At 36.0% G+C, this 17335-nt stretch overlaps 1 protein-coding gene across 1 annotated transcript in view; it reads right to left on the bottom strand.

Moving 5' to 3' along the window:
* Window positions 1-17005, bottom strand: part of LOC110681168 (bestrophin-4-like) — a 71414-nt gene extending 54409 nt beyond the window's left edge. Inside the window, 2 exon segments of the mRNA XM_021856939.1 lie at window positions 2886-3931; window positions 16585-17005. Coding sequence (XP_021712631.1) covers window positions 2886-2956 — 71 coding nt within the window. The 5' untranslated portion in view covers window positions 2957-3931; window positions 16585-17005.
* Window positions 17006-17335: the final 330 nt, after the last annotated feature.

The raw sequence follows: 17335 nt of genomic DNA, 5'->3' as shown, positions 1-17335 counted from the left end.
TGGACAATGTATGAATCAGCAGTGTTCCGTTCTATTCTATACACAGTTTATTCTTTGAAAAATGCACGATACATGTCCTATTATATATACACAGCTAATTCCTTGAAAAAGGCGCCAAAATTTTTAAATTATCGAAAATGGATGAAATTGAACACATTCGAAAACAGTCCACGGCAAATTTAGTCTAGTTTCAAGAACTTGACCACGCATATTGGCTACCGGACACAGGAGATGTTCCGGATTTTCCGAGGTCATGTGAAAATAGCATTTTTTTATATCGCTTGTATTTTTGTGCGGTGTGAAGTTTTTTGATGTTTACAATTTTCCTAGAAACTAGAACTAGTAAGAAGTTGAATGCCGGCGGACATAGATTCGTTGAAAATCTTCAGAAATATGGCCATTTCCGTAAAACTGGTTCCGGAAAATATGGTCAGTCATGTTTGTCTTTGCAATCATATTAGAGGTTGAAACAGTGGTCCAAGTTATTCTAGCATCCTTGTTTGGATACTCAAGGATACAGGTGAAACCATCAGAATATGCAACTGATCATAATATAGTTTGAACCCAGGAATGGTTTGTCTGCATCCTTTTGTGTCCCCAATAACGAAAACATAATGAAAAATGGCCTTTTTTTATCAAAAATTGACAATTTCTCGCATAAGCTGGGATAACGCCCTAAAAGCCATCGGTAGCCACGTGTGTAGCTCATTTTTCCTATTTGTGTTTTAGAATCCTTTTCGTTTTTTTTCAAGTTGTGTATTTTGATGATTATCATCATTTTGCAGAACATTCTTCTTCTTCTTCTTCTTGCTGGCATTACATCCAAACTGTGACAAAGCCTGCTTCTCAGATTAGTGATCTTATGAGCACTTCCACAGTTATTAACTGAGAGCTTTCTTTGCCGATTGACTTTTTTGCATGTGTATATCGTGTGGCAGGTACGAAGATACTCTATGCCCTGGAAATCGAGAAAATTTCCTTTTACGAAAAGATCCTCGACCAGCGGGATTCGAACCCACGACCCTCAGCATGGTCATGTTGAATAGCTGCGCGTTTACCGCTACGGCTATCTTCATCTTCAAAAACCTCGAATTTTGAATTAAACGACATTTCGAGGTCTTTTTATAAAATATCTTAGTGTTTCGGTAGGGAGACCAGATAGATCAGAAGAGTTGGTGTATTCAGCAAACTAGTTTCAGTTTCATTAATTTACTTTGTAAAATACATCATATTCAATCTCCGTAAAAAAAGATAGAAATTTGCAGCGCCACCTGTGGCGAGATTCCGAACTAAACCCGTTGTGCCAAGTTGCTTTAAAATTTTCATTTAAAATCACGTTTCAACACGTTACTGAAAAAGGATCACGATTCTAAGCATTAGTCCCGCTGTGAGATATCTTTCCACAAAAATAACCTGGAGAAATTGAAGTACACCTAGAAAAATGTAGCATGTATTTTCGATGATGCCTTTGGAGCAGCCCTTGGAGGATTATGGATATCCTCCAAGAGCTTCTCCAAAGACATCTTAGATACATACATACATATACAGCCATTCCATTAAAAACCGATCTAGTGGGTCACCGAATTCCGTGAAAGTTTGCTATTTTGTTCCTTATCCGTAATAAGGATACACCTGTTTTTGGATTTTTTGATTAGAGTGACCGTTTCCAAAATAGAGTGACCTATCGCGACCTTGCAAAATTTTTATTTTTTTTTTAAATTATTACTTTTGAAGCGCTTGGCCGATTTTCAATTGATGGATTGATTGACTCTTTATTATAGGAAAATTCAGCCCAAGGCTGGTTCATCCCGTTCGATTTTCAATTTTCTTTGACGAAATGAAAGCTAAAGATTTTGACTTTTCAAGAAAAATATAATATTTCACAAAATTTTTTTTTTTTACATGAAAAAAAAATCCGTTTTTGCGTGTTTTGAAGGCCTCGGGACAAAAGGGGCTATTGCTGTTCTCATTTTTTCTTTAAATTTCAGAAAATTTTACGTTTACTATCAAATTTTTTAGCGATGTATGTTTTTTAGATTTTCAGATATATTTTTTTTGAAATTAAAAAGCAGTCATTTTTTATCGGCACTTACTGTAGGTTTCAGCGCATTAGATTTTTTTTTAATTAAATATCATAACTTTTGAACAGCTCAACCGATTTCCAAACTTTTTTATGGAATAAAAGCTTAAGATTCCAACTTTTCAAAAAAAAAAGTCAAAATCTTTAGCTTTCATTTCGTCCAAGAAAATTAAAAATCGGTCAAGCGGTTCAAAAGTTGATTTTTTTTCAAAATAAAAATTTTGCAAAGTCGCGAGTTTTCTGGTCGCCCTATTTCGAAAATGGTCACCCTAATCAAAAAATCCAAAAAACACGTGTATCATTATTTCGGATAAGGAACAAAATAGCATATTTTCACGGAATTCGGTGACCCACTAGATCGATTTTTCATGGAATGGCTGTATATCCATAGAAGAATCTTCTTGATGATATTCTTAGAAAAATCTCCGGTATATTTTACTGGAGAAATACCAGGACACATATTTGAACAATTTCTTGAGGGAACCCCTGAAGGACATCTTGGAAGAACCTCTGGAAAAATATCTGATGAAATTCCTCGAGGAACCGTTAAGCAAATCCGTTAAGTCCCTGTATGAATTCTTGGAGGAATGGCGTTTATCGGCGTAGAATTTAAAATAGGCGGCACAGTATTGTTCGGTGAATGATGCGCCGCCGATAGTTTATTCTGCGGCGGTGTGCAGGTCTACAAATAATGGCTCAAACCCATTCACTGTTAATGTGAAATCAAAGTAAAAAAAATAATGAACCTAAATTTCTCGAACGGACGATTCGGTTGAAAGCCACTGTTCGACATGAAAATTCTTACCTGACCAGCAGCTTCAGAAAGCAGCCGAAGCCTCGACATGTGGCAACTTCGGCGGTGTAGGTGACGGTCATTTTGCGTGACTAGCCCGATGGTTTCTGCTTGGTGCTTAGTTAGTACCTTGGTAGGTAAGCTCAGTAGTTAGTAGAGTGGCGGTCGACTGACTGCCGATGCGGTGGAGGTTGAGTTGACTTGTTGTTTGTTGAGATAATTAGCAAACGATGATTTATCACTACCAGTCAAGTTTTTCGTACATCACACCGAACGAATCGTAGGCCGGTAACGAATCATACGTAGAATCACGAAAAACATTCAACTTTTGCTAAAACTTATGATCACCACTTACAATTAACCTTTCTTTTCTTCGTAAACACACAGCTTTTCATACTTTCACTTAAAACATCTGCTGCTTCACTGGGATTCTTCTGCACCTTTCTCGACAATCAATAATTACTTTTCACAGCAGCTTGGCATTGGCTTAAATCACATCTTTCTCGCAGAAACAATCACTATAAAAACTCCTCGGTTTTATTATGCGAAATTCACTTTTACCGCGCACTAAACAGCGATAGGACCGAAGACTCTTCAATCCGCCCGCCACATAGCAGTAAGCCGCGGGCACATCCAATCCCGGCTCGATTCACACTCGCACTGAAGAATGGGTCGGTCGTTTCGCGCGCGCGTCCACTTGTGTGGATGTCGCCGGCTTGCGGGCTCAAGCTGTAATGACATCAACTCTCAGCTCGCTGTCGTTTTGGTCGGTGCCGGCTCAGTGGCTGGCTTCGCGGTCGATGACGACGGAATCATCATTCCTCATCGCGCCGCTGCTGCTTGCTTGATGCCTCCCGGAAGAACACTGTGTAGGGCAGGGTGTATTCGCTGGATGTGTGTATATCGGGGCTCGTTTCGTATTAGCTTTGATTATACGCCTCTCGTCAAAGTCGGCTACTAACATACAATCCGGACTTGGAGCACTGACTGACTGGACTGGGTCGAACTTGTGTTGAGTCTCCGCGTGGGGTTCAGCGCATGACGAATGGTGACGGTTCCTAAAATTGAAATTTGGATAGACATAAAGGTATTCGGTTAGACATCGTGTGAATTCCCTGATTTAGGATGTTGACTAGCTACATACAAGGTTTCTGTTTTTTTTTGTACCAAAGTTCTCTTCTGTTTGCAGATAGCTTCTTAATGGTTGAGTAGCGTGTGTAATGATAGCGGAAAACCCAAAGAAAAAAAAAACAAATGTGCAGAATTTTAAGGGTGAATGACGAGCTTTGCGAAACGAAACACAAAAACCGGTTTTACGAAATGGAAATGAAACGAAATACCTAAACTATTACTGGTCAAAAGGTGGAGTGAACATCAATGAAAACATAGAAGATCTTGAATCAAAACAGAACAACCAACAGTAGTGAAGAATTATAGAATACAAATATTCAAAATGAATATTGGACAATATTAGTCCTTACGGTGAAATATTCATAAATTTATGTTTTTTTTTGTTTAATAAAATTGCATACAATAGAGTAAAGTTTTGCAACAGTTTCTTTTTATCAGTGCGCATCGTATCCTCGTGCTGTGCGTATACAAATTTTCGGAAGTGTTTAAAACTAATTAACACTTCAGTCGTCGCGCTGTTGTATTTTGTACAACAGTGCTGAAAAAACCTCGATTATCGTACACAGCTTCAGCGTGGTGGTTCAAACGGCGGTAAACCGCGCGACGACTGAAGGGTTAAAACAATAAAACAGTTCTCAGTGCTACAAAAACAGTACTTTTCAATGCTACTTTCGTCTACTAAAAGGGATCAATTTTCGATTCTTTGGACCCATGCCTTGAGATTTTTCTTTGGATCCGTTTGCGTAATGGTGGTCATCCTTCTTTTACACCGTCTTGGGAAAAAGCCTCTCGAAGGTCACGTCTTCTTTCGTTTATTCACAAAACATGGTTGCAACTACAAACAAAAGGAAAAGTAAATCTCTGAATTCACAACTTCCTTCCAAAAAAAGTGGGCTTTAAAACCTTCATAAAACGTAGCAAAAATAAAAGAAAGGGCATTTTTCCGGAATGCGCGTTGAAATGGTTACCCTAGTAAGGGCCTTGGGTCTTTTTCAACCCATTTCAAAATTCAAATCAATGTAACTTTTGATTGAAATAACATAGCAATTTGAAATTTTCTGACAATTTTTTTTTTTGTGGGAAATTTTGTTTTTGCGGTAACAAATGTTTTGAATGACCCCTAGGGGAGCTTCAATAAAAAAAGTTACGATTTGTGACTTAGGGTAGTTTTCGACCCGAAAATTCAAACAGCGCACAAAAATCAGTGTGTTGATCGAATTAAGTTCAGTTGGGCTTAAATGAAAAGCACACATGTCTAGTTCCAGAAACCCTCCCTGAGATCTGGATTTGGTCACTGTGGCCACCGGGATCCTGATACATCTGAAAAAAGTCCCTTTAGAGACCCTTTGACAACCAGTAGTTTCGTAACTAAACAAGTAATATGAACCGTCCTCATATACCATATGTTTGATGGATATTTTGGCATAACAATTTTCTGTAGGGTAGAAGAATCGGTTTTGTCCATACGCCTGTTATAGCCATAGAGGATTATACACCGTTTTATATAGCCCATCAACATGAAACCTTTTGTGTTCAGTAGATCACATTGACATGTTAGAACAACATTCATTTAGGGTCAGGCGGGGCAAGATGAGCACCCTAAGGATAAGCGCGATTTAAGCCTACTTAAACGTTCTTATTTTGGTAAAATTAGTAACCATCCTTATCTTTTACATTATTACTTTGACCTCCAACCATTAAAAGTTTTAAAAAGTGATAAATAGTTTTCCAAAAACCACGTTAAAAAATAGCTTTTTTATCTTCGGTCAAAAAAACTGCGGGGCAAGATGGGCACCCCCATAAAAAGATGCAGTTTACTAAAGAAAACTATTATTTTTCAATGCTTGCAATATCCCAAGATATTATCTTGAGTATCTGATAGTATTTATCTTCAACTAGCTTAGTTTTTAGAACTTTTATCAAAAATATAAATAACTTTCCAAAAATTGCTTAAATTTTACTTAAAAAACGATTAAATTTGTTGTTTGTTTATATATTTTTAGAAAAATTGTATTGTGCAAAGAAGATACCGTAAGTCTAGCCCACAGCTAAATGTGGTTCTATAACTTTACACTTTTACTTAATTTTGAATATGGTGCTCATCTTGCCCCAAGGGTGTAAATTTATTAATATAATCAAAAAAATTGAAATGTTTTTTAAATTTGATAAAAGTTTTGCTCCTGATTATCTACAGAAGATTATTTTATAACTATACGGCAAAAACGTATGAATTAATTTGTTTACGCACCAAAAATATCACTTTTAAATGAACAAATCTTAAATGAAAAGGTAAATTTTTGGACTTCTATGTATTTTTGACAATATTTTCGTTGTGCTGTTGATTTTTTTGCTGAAATTTATGGCCATCATAATAATTTAATGATATTTATCAGAACCCCAAATAATTTATTGAAAAAAAATCGGTAGGAACGACATAAACTAGGGGTGCCCATCTTGCCCCGGGTGCTCATCTTGCCCCACATTCCCCTACTCGTCCAAATTGATTCAAAATATAAGAAAAACAATTCATTTTTCTTATAATTTGAACTCCTATTCACCTAATTTGGCCAAGGCACTCCTAACTTGACCACTTTCATGAGAAATCATTGCGATTGGCCAATTTAGGAACCGAAGATAAATCCCTGGCCGAAACTGGTTCCGTTGGCCTATATTGACCAACGGGATTTTCAAAGCGAAAAAAATATTATAGCTCAGTTGGATGTTTTACACACATAAAATGGATTGAAAGCTTGCATTTGACATATTTGTAGTATAAATACGGCTTTCCATTTAATTTTATTGACATTCTCTTAGGCTGACCAAAATCGGTGCTTTTACCCTAATAAGTAACTAATTACCGGCGCACATTCCCTGGAAAATTCGGTCCAGTATGGTCCATGCGGCAAGGGAAGGTGGCCAATCTGGCAAATTCGATGAAATTACTCAGATTTATACCCCAAATCCAAATGAATTGCGCCCAATTCTTTTTTATGTTCGGATGTATTTTGCCAAAAAAATATGAATGGATGGTTATTCTGTTACTTCAGTTTAGTTATTACGGAATGACCACCGGGAAACCCGTAATATGGGACCACAAAGATTTAGTACCATTTCAGACATTTCAGTTTTTGTGCCAAAACTAGGCATGCAACGGCTCATTCTTCATGATTTTGAATACATGTGACTCTTCTCGTTCAATTATAGATAAATGGCCACTTTGTGACTGACTTTGTGTGCACACTGACCGCCCGCAGATGCTACTCCGTTATTGCAAGAACAGCTGCGTAGATGCTCTCATTATTATAACAAACAGTAACGGCGCCGGCTGCGTCCGAATGCAGGTCAATTTAGGGATGGGAGGGAAATATTGACGTGTTACTTGCTTTATGGAAGCCGAGGAGACCTCTGCACTTTCACAAGTAGACACTGTGAGTTTGGATATGGGAAAGGTTTTGGTAAAGGAAGGATTCGTTTTGGTAAACGATAACTATATAATTTCAAATGAATGTACCTAACCGGATTCGCGATATTACTCGAAAAAAGCATTGAACGCCGAAAAAGTGTTCGTCGCTTGCCCTACAGGAACAAGCGACAAGATCAAAGGATCAAACACTACTAACGTGATCCGATACTATTCTACCGTGCTACGCGAACGACGCGCGACATGTTTGATCCTGCCCTCATCGCCCGACCCACAGTAGCAAGCGTTGAAGGATCAAACAGAACTCTTGGTCTCTATTTTAAAGTAAGTGTCTCAAAAGTCTCTATTTTTAACGGAAGGTCTTCAAAGTATATATTTTCAATGGTCTTCAAAGTCTCTTTTTTCCTTATTCTGCTTGAATAGAATTATGATGCAAAATATACAAAGAAACCTTCAGAGAATAAAACGGATTCAAATTCTTTAAGAATCTTGAGGAATTATTATAGTGATTTTGTTTAGAATACTTTCAGGGTCTTCTACAGGGATTCAAAGGATGCTTAGAAGAATTTCTTCAGAGTTTACTCCAGGAAATCTTTGAGAAATCCTAAGCTACTACCTTCAGTAATTTCATCAGGTACCTATTACTTTGATTTTATTACAAGACTATCATGAAATTTTTTCCAGATATATTTTACAAATTCTTCAACTGAATTCTCCAGTTGTTACTCTAGGAAATCTTCGAAAGATGTCTACAGAATTTTTTCCGAGGAAATCCACAAACTTTATTCCAGAGTGTCAAAATTGCTTAAGGTTATCTTCGAGAAACCCTGGTAGAATTCCTCCGCCTATTTATGTGTTTTTTTTCAAATCCATTTCAAAATTTCATGAGGGGTTCTTCGATAAAAAACATTTTTTTCTCCCTAGCAATTTTTCTAGCATTCCATCCAAATATTACTCCTGCAGTTTAAACAAATATGTCTTGAAAGTGGGCTTCGTGGCCATGCGGTTAGCGGCGTCAGTCGTTTAGGCGTATTGTGCCACGGGGTGTGGGTTCGATTCCCGCTCCAGTCGGTGGAAACTTTTCGTCAAACGAAAAATTCATCACTGGGCTACTGGGTGTTCCGTGTGTTGTCCGTTGCCTAATGTTTGTAACCGTTCAGTCTGTGCAGCCTTTGGCTGAAGACGGTGTAAATGTCTTTAAAAAAAAAGAAAGGATTCTCAACAAAATCCCAAGCAATCTTCGAAAGTTTATTTTTAATTTTCTCACCAGCTTATGGTACAGTAACGTTTTTTGAAAAATCTCTTTAGAAAATTCGAAGGAATACTATCCCGAGAAAAGATTGATTTTTTTTTTGATAATCTTAGCAAATTATCTAGACAATCTTCTAAAAATTAGTTAGTTTTAAAGAAAATCCTTAGAATTTCCTGGAGAAGTAATTAATCGATTTTTCGAAGACTTTCTTGAAAAATGTCTTCAAGAACTTTTTGAGGAGTTCAGATGATTTCTAAATCTATCGTTGGAGTAATTTCATTTCTGTGGTTCTCCTTGAGAAAATCGAGGTTAAATTCTTGAGCTTCCTTAAACAAAATTCTTGTAGAATTCCCTAAGAAAATTCGTGGAGAAATTCTTTGGAAAATAATCACTAAATGAACTCCTTCGTAAATTTCCGGAGTAATTATCTGAACATTCGGTCAAATACCTGAACAACTGCAGATGAAAAGAAGAAGATGTAGAGAAAATCATGAACAAACACATGAAGTAATACTTGCTGTAATAAAGTAATACTTGCTGTAATGTAACTAAGAATTATAAAAAAGAGGTCCTAGATCTTAGTGAAATGTTTGAGCTATAAAGAATCATACTCTTATCTCCTGGCTCCTATTAAGTTTCGTTTTGTTTTCTTTGTTTCTATTTGATCTCTTTTAAGCCTATTTTTAATTCATTTGAAATCTCTTTTTTTCTGGCAAGAGGTCTTAAATTGCCCATTTTATAAGCACTCAGTCCACCGTACTAAAAACAAAAAGGTTTCTTAATCTTGGGGTAACGACAGGCATAAAAAGAGGGTTTAAACCAAAAGGGTGTCAGTTACAAAAAACCGGGTTTTAAAAAAATGTACTTTGAAGTCTTTTCAGCAATTTTTTATCCTACACACATTATACAGCCGTGAATCGCAAGTCAGTCCCATCTGTATTTTCGTCAACATTGAGTTGAGTTTAGTTTTCAACATATCCAAAGATCTTCCAGCTGCCTTAATGAGATAATATAATTTGTTCGAAAATATTAGGAAAGCCCATAATGGAAAGTAATCGCGTATCAGTCCCACTACAGATTTTCGCACCGTGTAAAACAAAAAAAGAATTGTGTTTTGATTATCTTTACATTTTTCTCGGAAAGATATCGTAGTGAAAAGCGAATTGTGGATGTTTTATTAGGATTGAAACATGTTCCAAACCTCTGGACTCTTTCAGATATTTGTATGATTGCAACGAGTTTGGAAACTTCACCCCCTAATTTCCCTGATAATGCCTACTTTTTATAGATGGGAATGGCAATTCACGGCAGTATATGAGAGTAAAACAAAACAAGCCTAAGTAAAAAAAAAAACAACCCTAAGAATTATGTTATTTTTTTCTGTTGAGCGGAAAAATCATCTAAAAATATCGTTTGATCGCTTGGAAACAGTAGATTTTACACAACTCAAAACCGACCGAAATTTCACTTGGCGTTTCCGTTGGCGTTTGAACCCCTCAAATATGGTAACTTTTCACATATGACTTACCGTAATCCGGGGGCAAATTCTTCACTATTTTACAACTTTCTGTTGTGTCATCCTTTGGTTCTCAAATATTGTCAATAAAATCAGTAATTCATTGTTGTTTATCAGTTAATGTAATCCATTATTTATGAAGTAATGTTTAACATATCATAAAATTAGTTTTAATATCAAAAATTGAAAATGACACACCATACAGCGGTCACACTATCATGGGTCACGCACTATTATGGGTCATATCCATTTAAATGCATGCAGATCAGGGTGACTAATAATCGTGACACAGTGTGACCACTGTACCACAAAGCAGATTTAAGAATAAAAAATCTCCCTGTCTACTAAATTTGAGTCTCCTGAATGTAAAAATAATATCAAAATTCTTAAAACTCGAGTATTTGATCATTTTATTACAAAATTAAACTTTGAATGCCTGCAGTATACGCCTAGACGTAGGTAATTTCCCTAGAAATTAATCAGTTATTTGAGAAAGAACGGTATTATGAGAAAAAAAAACTATGTTTGTTTTGCCATATGACTTCAAAAGTGAGTTCAGTAGTTCACATTTTAGCTTTCACAACATTTTGAACATTCAAAGATTACATGTAGGCTTAGTATTAGCGGATTGTTTAATACCGACATTTCCAATAGTATTCCTTACTCCTTCAAAAACGGAGAATATTTCTATGCAAAACTGATTTTGACAAAAAATGAAATGGTTCAAAATCATCATTAGACATCTATCTAACTAGAAAACATGGAATGTCTGAGATGCCAATGAAAAACACAGCATTCTTGGAAGGTAATGCTAACTGGTACCGACCAGATTAAATTCACCCCAGTGATTAATTTGTCCCCTAGTCACGGTACCTGAGTAACCTCAGGGATGTCAAAAATATTTGTTTGCGGATGATACAGACCTTTTGCCAAAGCAGGAAGCCTGCGTGTCATCTGTAGTAGATTGCAACAAAGTATGGATTATTGTTCTTCATACTTGCAAAAATGGAAGATTTCTCCTGATCAATAAAAATTTGAAAATAAATCTGAGGCTCCCTCACTGTTTACGTTAGGTTAGGTTAAGTTGAACGAAAATGTTTTTTTCTCTTATAAGAAAGTGAAATCAACTTACCCGTAAAAATTCAGAACTGCGATGGCAAATGAAATTTTATATGTTGTTATAAAAAAAACTAAACTCAAACTAAAAGCTTAATTTTAAATTTTGCTAGTGCAAAAATGCAATGTACAATTCAAATGAAAGTATTCAATCATTTGTTTTTAATAGAAACATTATGGAATCCCGCAAGATTGCGGATTGCCTGTCTGGTTTCTACACCAATGCAGTAGTAAAAGAAAAAAGGCAAAGGCTTCAAAAAGTAAAGCCATCATCGTGGGCATTGTATTCAAACAATTTGAATAGTAACTACGGAATCCGCAGTGATGAGTAATGATAATATAGCTAGCATTTGGATATCAAACTACTGTCGTCACTATAGTGCTGTAGCATCCAATATATCATGATGCTTTCTGTTTTATGATATGTGGGACAACAATTTTGCTATACCTTTGCACAATCAACGAAATTGATATGCACGATCTGTTGCGTGGAACACGCATTTTAGCCTGTGATGATTGAAGAGTTGTATAATAATAATAGTCACTCTGTAGTTTGGCTAATCAGACGTGGTTCAGAGTACAGTGTCTGGTTGTCCGGTATACTGTAACGAACTGCTGGACTACAAAGGGTGGAAGCATATACTTTATCGCTTTGTTGGATTGGACATTACTAAAATTATGTCTCACTCATACTGTCTGCCCATGATTGCATATCAGTTCCAAGAAACAAAAAGTAAGCATTGAAACAAACTCTGAATTTCTTAGCATTTATAAATTTATATAATTGTCGAAAATATGTTTCCAGAAGTTCTAAGCATTCGCCTATAATTCAAAAATAATCTCAGAATTTTGTATACTATCATCAATCCATTAACCCATATAGGCCTGAGTGAAAACAAAAATACTAAAACCCACACCGCTCAGCGAATACTTAACGGATTCAAATATTTTTTTGTCAGTATACTGGCCCACTTATCTATTTTTTAAAAGTGGCTGGAGAAACTCGGGAATACTTCTATAGCCTGAGTTTTTGCGGTGGGTCACTGGGTCAGGTTGCATAAATCATTAAGATCTGATATTCAACATTGTTAATGGATAGTTTTGCAATGTTTAGAGTGTACCGGAGACGGCCACACGGACTTAATGCCCTGAAGAATCGGCTCTAGTTTTGTTGGATACTAAACCGTTTCAATTCTCTAAAAGTAGATATCGAACATAATAGTTCACAAACATGCGTTTCCATAAGCTTGAAACAGATTTTAAGATACAAATTGCCCACTTTATCATAAAATTGAGGCGTCTCGGGGACCCGAAAATGGCCATTTGTAGAATCAATCAAATGCATCAAATCATGGTTATCCAATTTGAACGTTTATCAGAAGGTTTACGATGATACGTTTTTCTTTAAACTCCACATTATAGCCGATTCTGGAAAATATCCGTGACTTGAAATTTGCCTACCTCCTGGGGCACAGAACCCTTGTCACCCGACCAGTTACCGCAATAACTCCGTCCACAGAAACATTCCCAAGATCCTTTAACCATTTTTAGAAACTAGATATGTGTACGAGTATACTGACAAAAAATAATTAAAAATCGTTAAGTATTCACTGCGCGGTGAGAGTTTTAGTTTTTTTTTTTCACTCAGGCCTATACTGCCCATACTCGCATAACAGTATCATATTATATGGGATTTCCTATATAAATGGGACTGTTATGCGAGTATGGGCAGTATACGGGTTGAAAAGAATGTTGCTAAACAAAACAAATCCTTTTTGAGCCAATTTTGTTTGGCATTTTTGCAAAAGTTTGCATGACTATAATCCTATATGGAGCTTAATAATAGGAAACAAAATCAAGAATATATCTTTTCCCATGTTTCATAGAATATTTCAACTGAAAGTGTTTAAAAGAAATATTTGAAAGTTTAGTGACCGCACTGTTGTTGAATATGTAAATGTTGTCGGTGTGTAAAAAGGTTGTCCGGGATTACAAGCCAGTGTTTTCAAACCCGTACATTGCCTTAAAGACCCTCGTTTAACTAATGTGAGTGAGATTTCTGATAGAAAACATAAGAGAAAACTTGAAAAATAACTTAGAATGAGCGTAGTGAGTTATCAGAATTCAATTGATTGCTAAATAAATTGTCTTTATCTTCAACAATAACAGTTCGAGCCGCATCTCATTCAGTTCAAGCCACATATGTTCAGCTCAGGTAATCAAATCACTATTGTTACAAACTTGCTATTATTTTTGCCATTGTAGAGCAAACGCGAACATCTAGTTCATTGAAGATTATTATTCATTTGGGTATTGATATTATTTCAATTAAAATCATACGGATATTGTATGTATGCTTTGACACAGTTGTCCGGATCTCGATCCAAAAGTGTCCGGATTTAGAGACATCATTTGCATGAGCTGTCCGGATTTATAGACAAGACATGCTTCAATATTTGACTGATTTTTATGTTAAAATCATGGTTTTTACCAAAAAGTTCGTCACTTTCGTGAAAATCAGGCTTGAAACAATCATTGAAACAACATTGAGGATTTCCTAAAACAACACACTTATATTAAAGTTTGAACATTTTTGGCGCCTTAAACGTCCGGGTATTGATGCATCATGGTATTTTAATGTAAGTCTTCAAAAAGTCTAAATGATTTCTAACGTCACTTTTTTCCTTTTTATCCAGGCAGAACCAGCACGGTTGAACATATTAAATTAATTCTGATAATTCTGATCGACAATGTTGGGGAAGATTCCAAGGTTATCAATAGAAGAATCACTAAATAAAATCCTGGATTATCTAAAGTTTTCTTGAGAAACTTCTAAAAAATTCCTTGAAGGTATTTTTGAAGTAATTGGGGATGGAATCTCCGAACTAATTTTACTAATTTAATCTAATTTAATCTTTGAAAAAAACCTTGTTGCATTCTAGAAGGAATCTTGAATGAGAATTTAGAGTAATTCTTTACGCAGTTTAAAAAATTAAAATAATAACATAATAATCTCCTGATAAAATCTTCGAAGTAATACCTGTCGAAAACTTAGAACAAATATCTGCTGAAATTCATTGAGTAGAATTTCTAATACATAAAATAAATAAAAATACAAACAGCAATATCCTAAAGAAATGTCTAGCTGAAATCTTTTAGGAATTTTCATATGTAGTGTTCGGAATTTGGATCAAAGTTTTCGAAATATGAGACAAAATAAGCACCGTGGTTGACATCTGAAGCAAAACGTTATTCCATACTTTAGCGTAAACTAATAGTAAAAGATTATGAATCATTATTTTTAACATTACACTCAATAGTTTACAGTTAAAATTTGCAAATAAATCCATTTTTTCAAAAATATCAGCTGATTTATGCCTATCAGATACATTTGTAGTGTTCGAAATGTGAGATGGCAGATTCGATTTTTCATGCCACATTCATTTTAGGTGATGTAATCTCTTCAAAATTGCGCTGAATAAGAGTATTGAAACTAAAACATGTAGATGTCCATCATTCTGCTGTAGAAGTGAGGCCGTGCGAGATGTTCTGTATACGTTCTGGGCTGCGACTTTTAATGATTCGCATCAAATTCATACTGAATTCGCTAACTTTAATTGAAATCCCACCGACTGTAACCAACGGTCGGCCAACACACATCTCAGATAGTCTACTAGAATTAGAACGGAGAGAATCATGTGAGCGATCATATTGAGACGGCGTTTAAAAACGTTTGTGGGATAATGTGCCGTATACTAGTAAGTTTCACGATGCTTTTTGTTAATTATAGATAATAGACAGCACCTGTCGGCCTATTTCCTATGTAGTATGTAGGTAATTGTAACGATACCGCCATGTCTCTCTGATTCACTAACACTAAATGCATAGAAAACAAAGTGACTTGGTCCAATGATTGCGGGGTTTTCCCGTCTACAGTGGGAAAACATGGAAACGGAATTCCTAGAAGAATTGATTCAGCAGGAATCACGACAAATATTAACCAACTGAGATCAACTATGAAATCTCACACATAAAACGCATGAGCTGACCTTGAACCAGCCAACATCGCCAACATCACAGCGGCAGGCACTCGCAGGAAGTTCATTCACATTTCCATCAATTTGGCATAGCTGCTATATAATAGTCGTTAGTCATTTGGCCTATCGTGTGACTATGCTGCGCACTATAGGATAAAAGGCAGTCAAAATTGAATGATATTACAGTACTCAGTGCAAGACGCGTCCCTTCGAGGACCGCATTGAATTCACCTCACTTGGAATTTAGAAGCATTTTTCTGTCCAGAATCTTATGACGAAACTCTCCATAGTGCTGTGATGGACTGGAAAAGACGCCCAGAAGCGAAAAAGGGGGAATTGTTTTGGTTGTACTGAAGCTGTTTTTTATTTCTATTCGTTTGATTTTGTTCTACGTTCTGGCTAGTTAGTTGGATAGGTCATGAGGTTATGTTTTTCATCACTGGGACGCGACATCGGCTAACAGTTCCCCCAGATATATCTGAGTACCGAATAGTAATATTCGATTATGGAATTCAATTCGTATTTTTTACCAATTGAAAGCTTTTGATCTATTCTTCATAAGTTTTGATAATAAGATTATAAGTTTTTTTTAAGTTTTGGAAAACAACGATTTCGATTCTTGGTTTTCCCGTTACTGCCAGTTGGGAAGTAACGTCAGAAAGAAGAAGAAGATAAATTTCTGTATGGTGCTGATAATATCAGTCGGTTTGATCTATAATAAGAATCTTTCTCTTCCTCTGATCCATATCAGTGGAATGGACCATTTTTGAAAATTTCGGTAATTTTGGGGTATATTTCCAAAGTTTCAGTCATAATTGGTTCCAAAAAATGACCATTAATTGATCCATAACTGGTATTACCTAATACAAATAACGTAAATGTTACACAGCTGTCATTGAAACCTTCAATTTTGCGTTGATCAATTGTACCCTACTGATCAATTTCACTCGAGAGTCAAGTACGTGCTTATAAAATTTTCTCCAGTTCTTCAACTGCCATACCGAAGCGAAATCAACAACTTTTCAGCGATATAAAATAACCCAACATGTGCATAAATGCATCTGTGTTAGTGACATATGTATAGATTTTTTTTGTAATTTATCATGTTTGCAGTTGCACATTTGTTGAGAGTAGAGTAATTGGTATTATCAGATCGAGGTTTGTTTTTCTTCTCATAAGGAAATGAGCACGTGAGTTCAAGTGCATTCGAATGTTATAAAATGTATGTATCAACTTACTTTTATCCGCAAATTGTATAGTCGTTTAGGACAACTGCACCATGCGACTAAAAACATATCTCAATTTTCAATCTGTAGTGCAGCAGTTCTTGTCATATCCGTTGAATTTGGTATTCTATTCTTCTATTCTTCTTGTCTTGTTTCGGTGACTCACTCACTCACTCAAGCGATTGAGCAGTTCACCATTGAGTGCACATTCCACAGACATGTAAAAAAATGGTAAAAACACGTACGTTTTCACTGGTAACAATTAAAACATACAATCCCGGTAAATTCACTGTACCATCAAATTTATACGCGACGTGAAACCATTCGACGCTACTTTGTGCTCGACCACTTTCAAAGTGAAGACCGTCACCAAACTTCACCACGCGCGATCCGACATCAACGAACAACTCGCGAAAACTAAAAGCCGCATTGCATCGCCGATGGGCAAACCGTCGAATTGCCGGCTACAGTGAGAGAATGTAAATTTCTCTCTTTTCGTTCAATGTCATTCTCTCGTTGTGCAAATTTACATCAGCTGACTCCAGTCAGTAATGCGTTGAATTCTCACACTCTCTGAGTTTCGATAGTTTCACTCTCCGCTCTACTCATTTCTCAATCGTTGGTGGGAGAGCAAGAATGGGCACCGATTGTTTACATTTACCAACGCTATCTACTCAATTTTATCGCAGTTATTAAATAAATTTTATGCGTAAACTGAGAATTATAATAAAAGTATCAAAAACTTATTATGCATACGTTTTAT

This window comes from Aedes aegypti, unplaced genomic scaffold (assembly GCF_002204515.2).
Source record: "Aedes aegypti strain LVP_AGWG unplaced genomic scaffold, AaegL5.0 Primary Assembly AGWG_AaegL5_hic_scaff_502_PBJ_arrow, whole genome shotgun sequence".
Classification (NCBI taxonomy): Eukaryota; Metazoa; Arthropoda; class Insecta; order Diptera; family Culicidae; genus Aedes; species Aedes aegypti.
The sequence above is the reverse complement of the archived record's forward strand: the minus strand, read 5'-3'. Positions and strand labels throughout refer to the sequence as shown.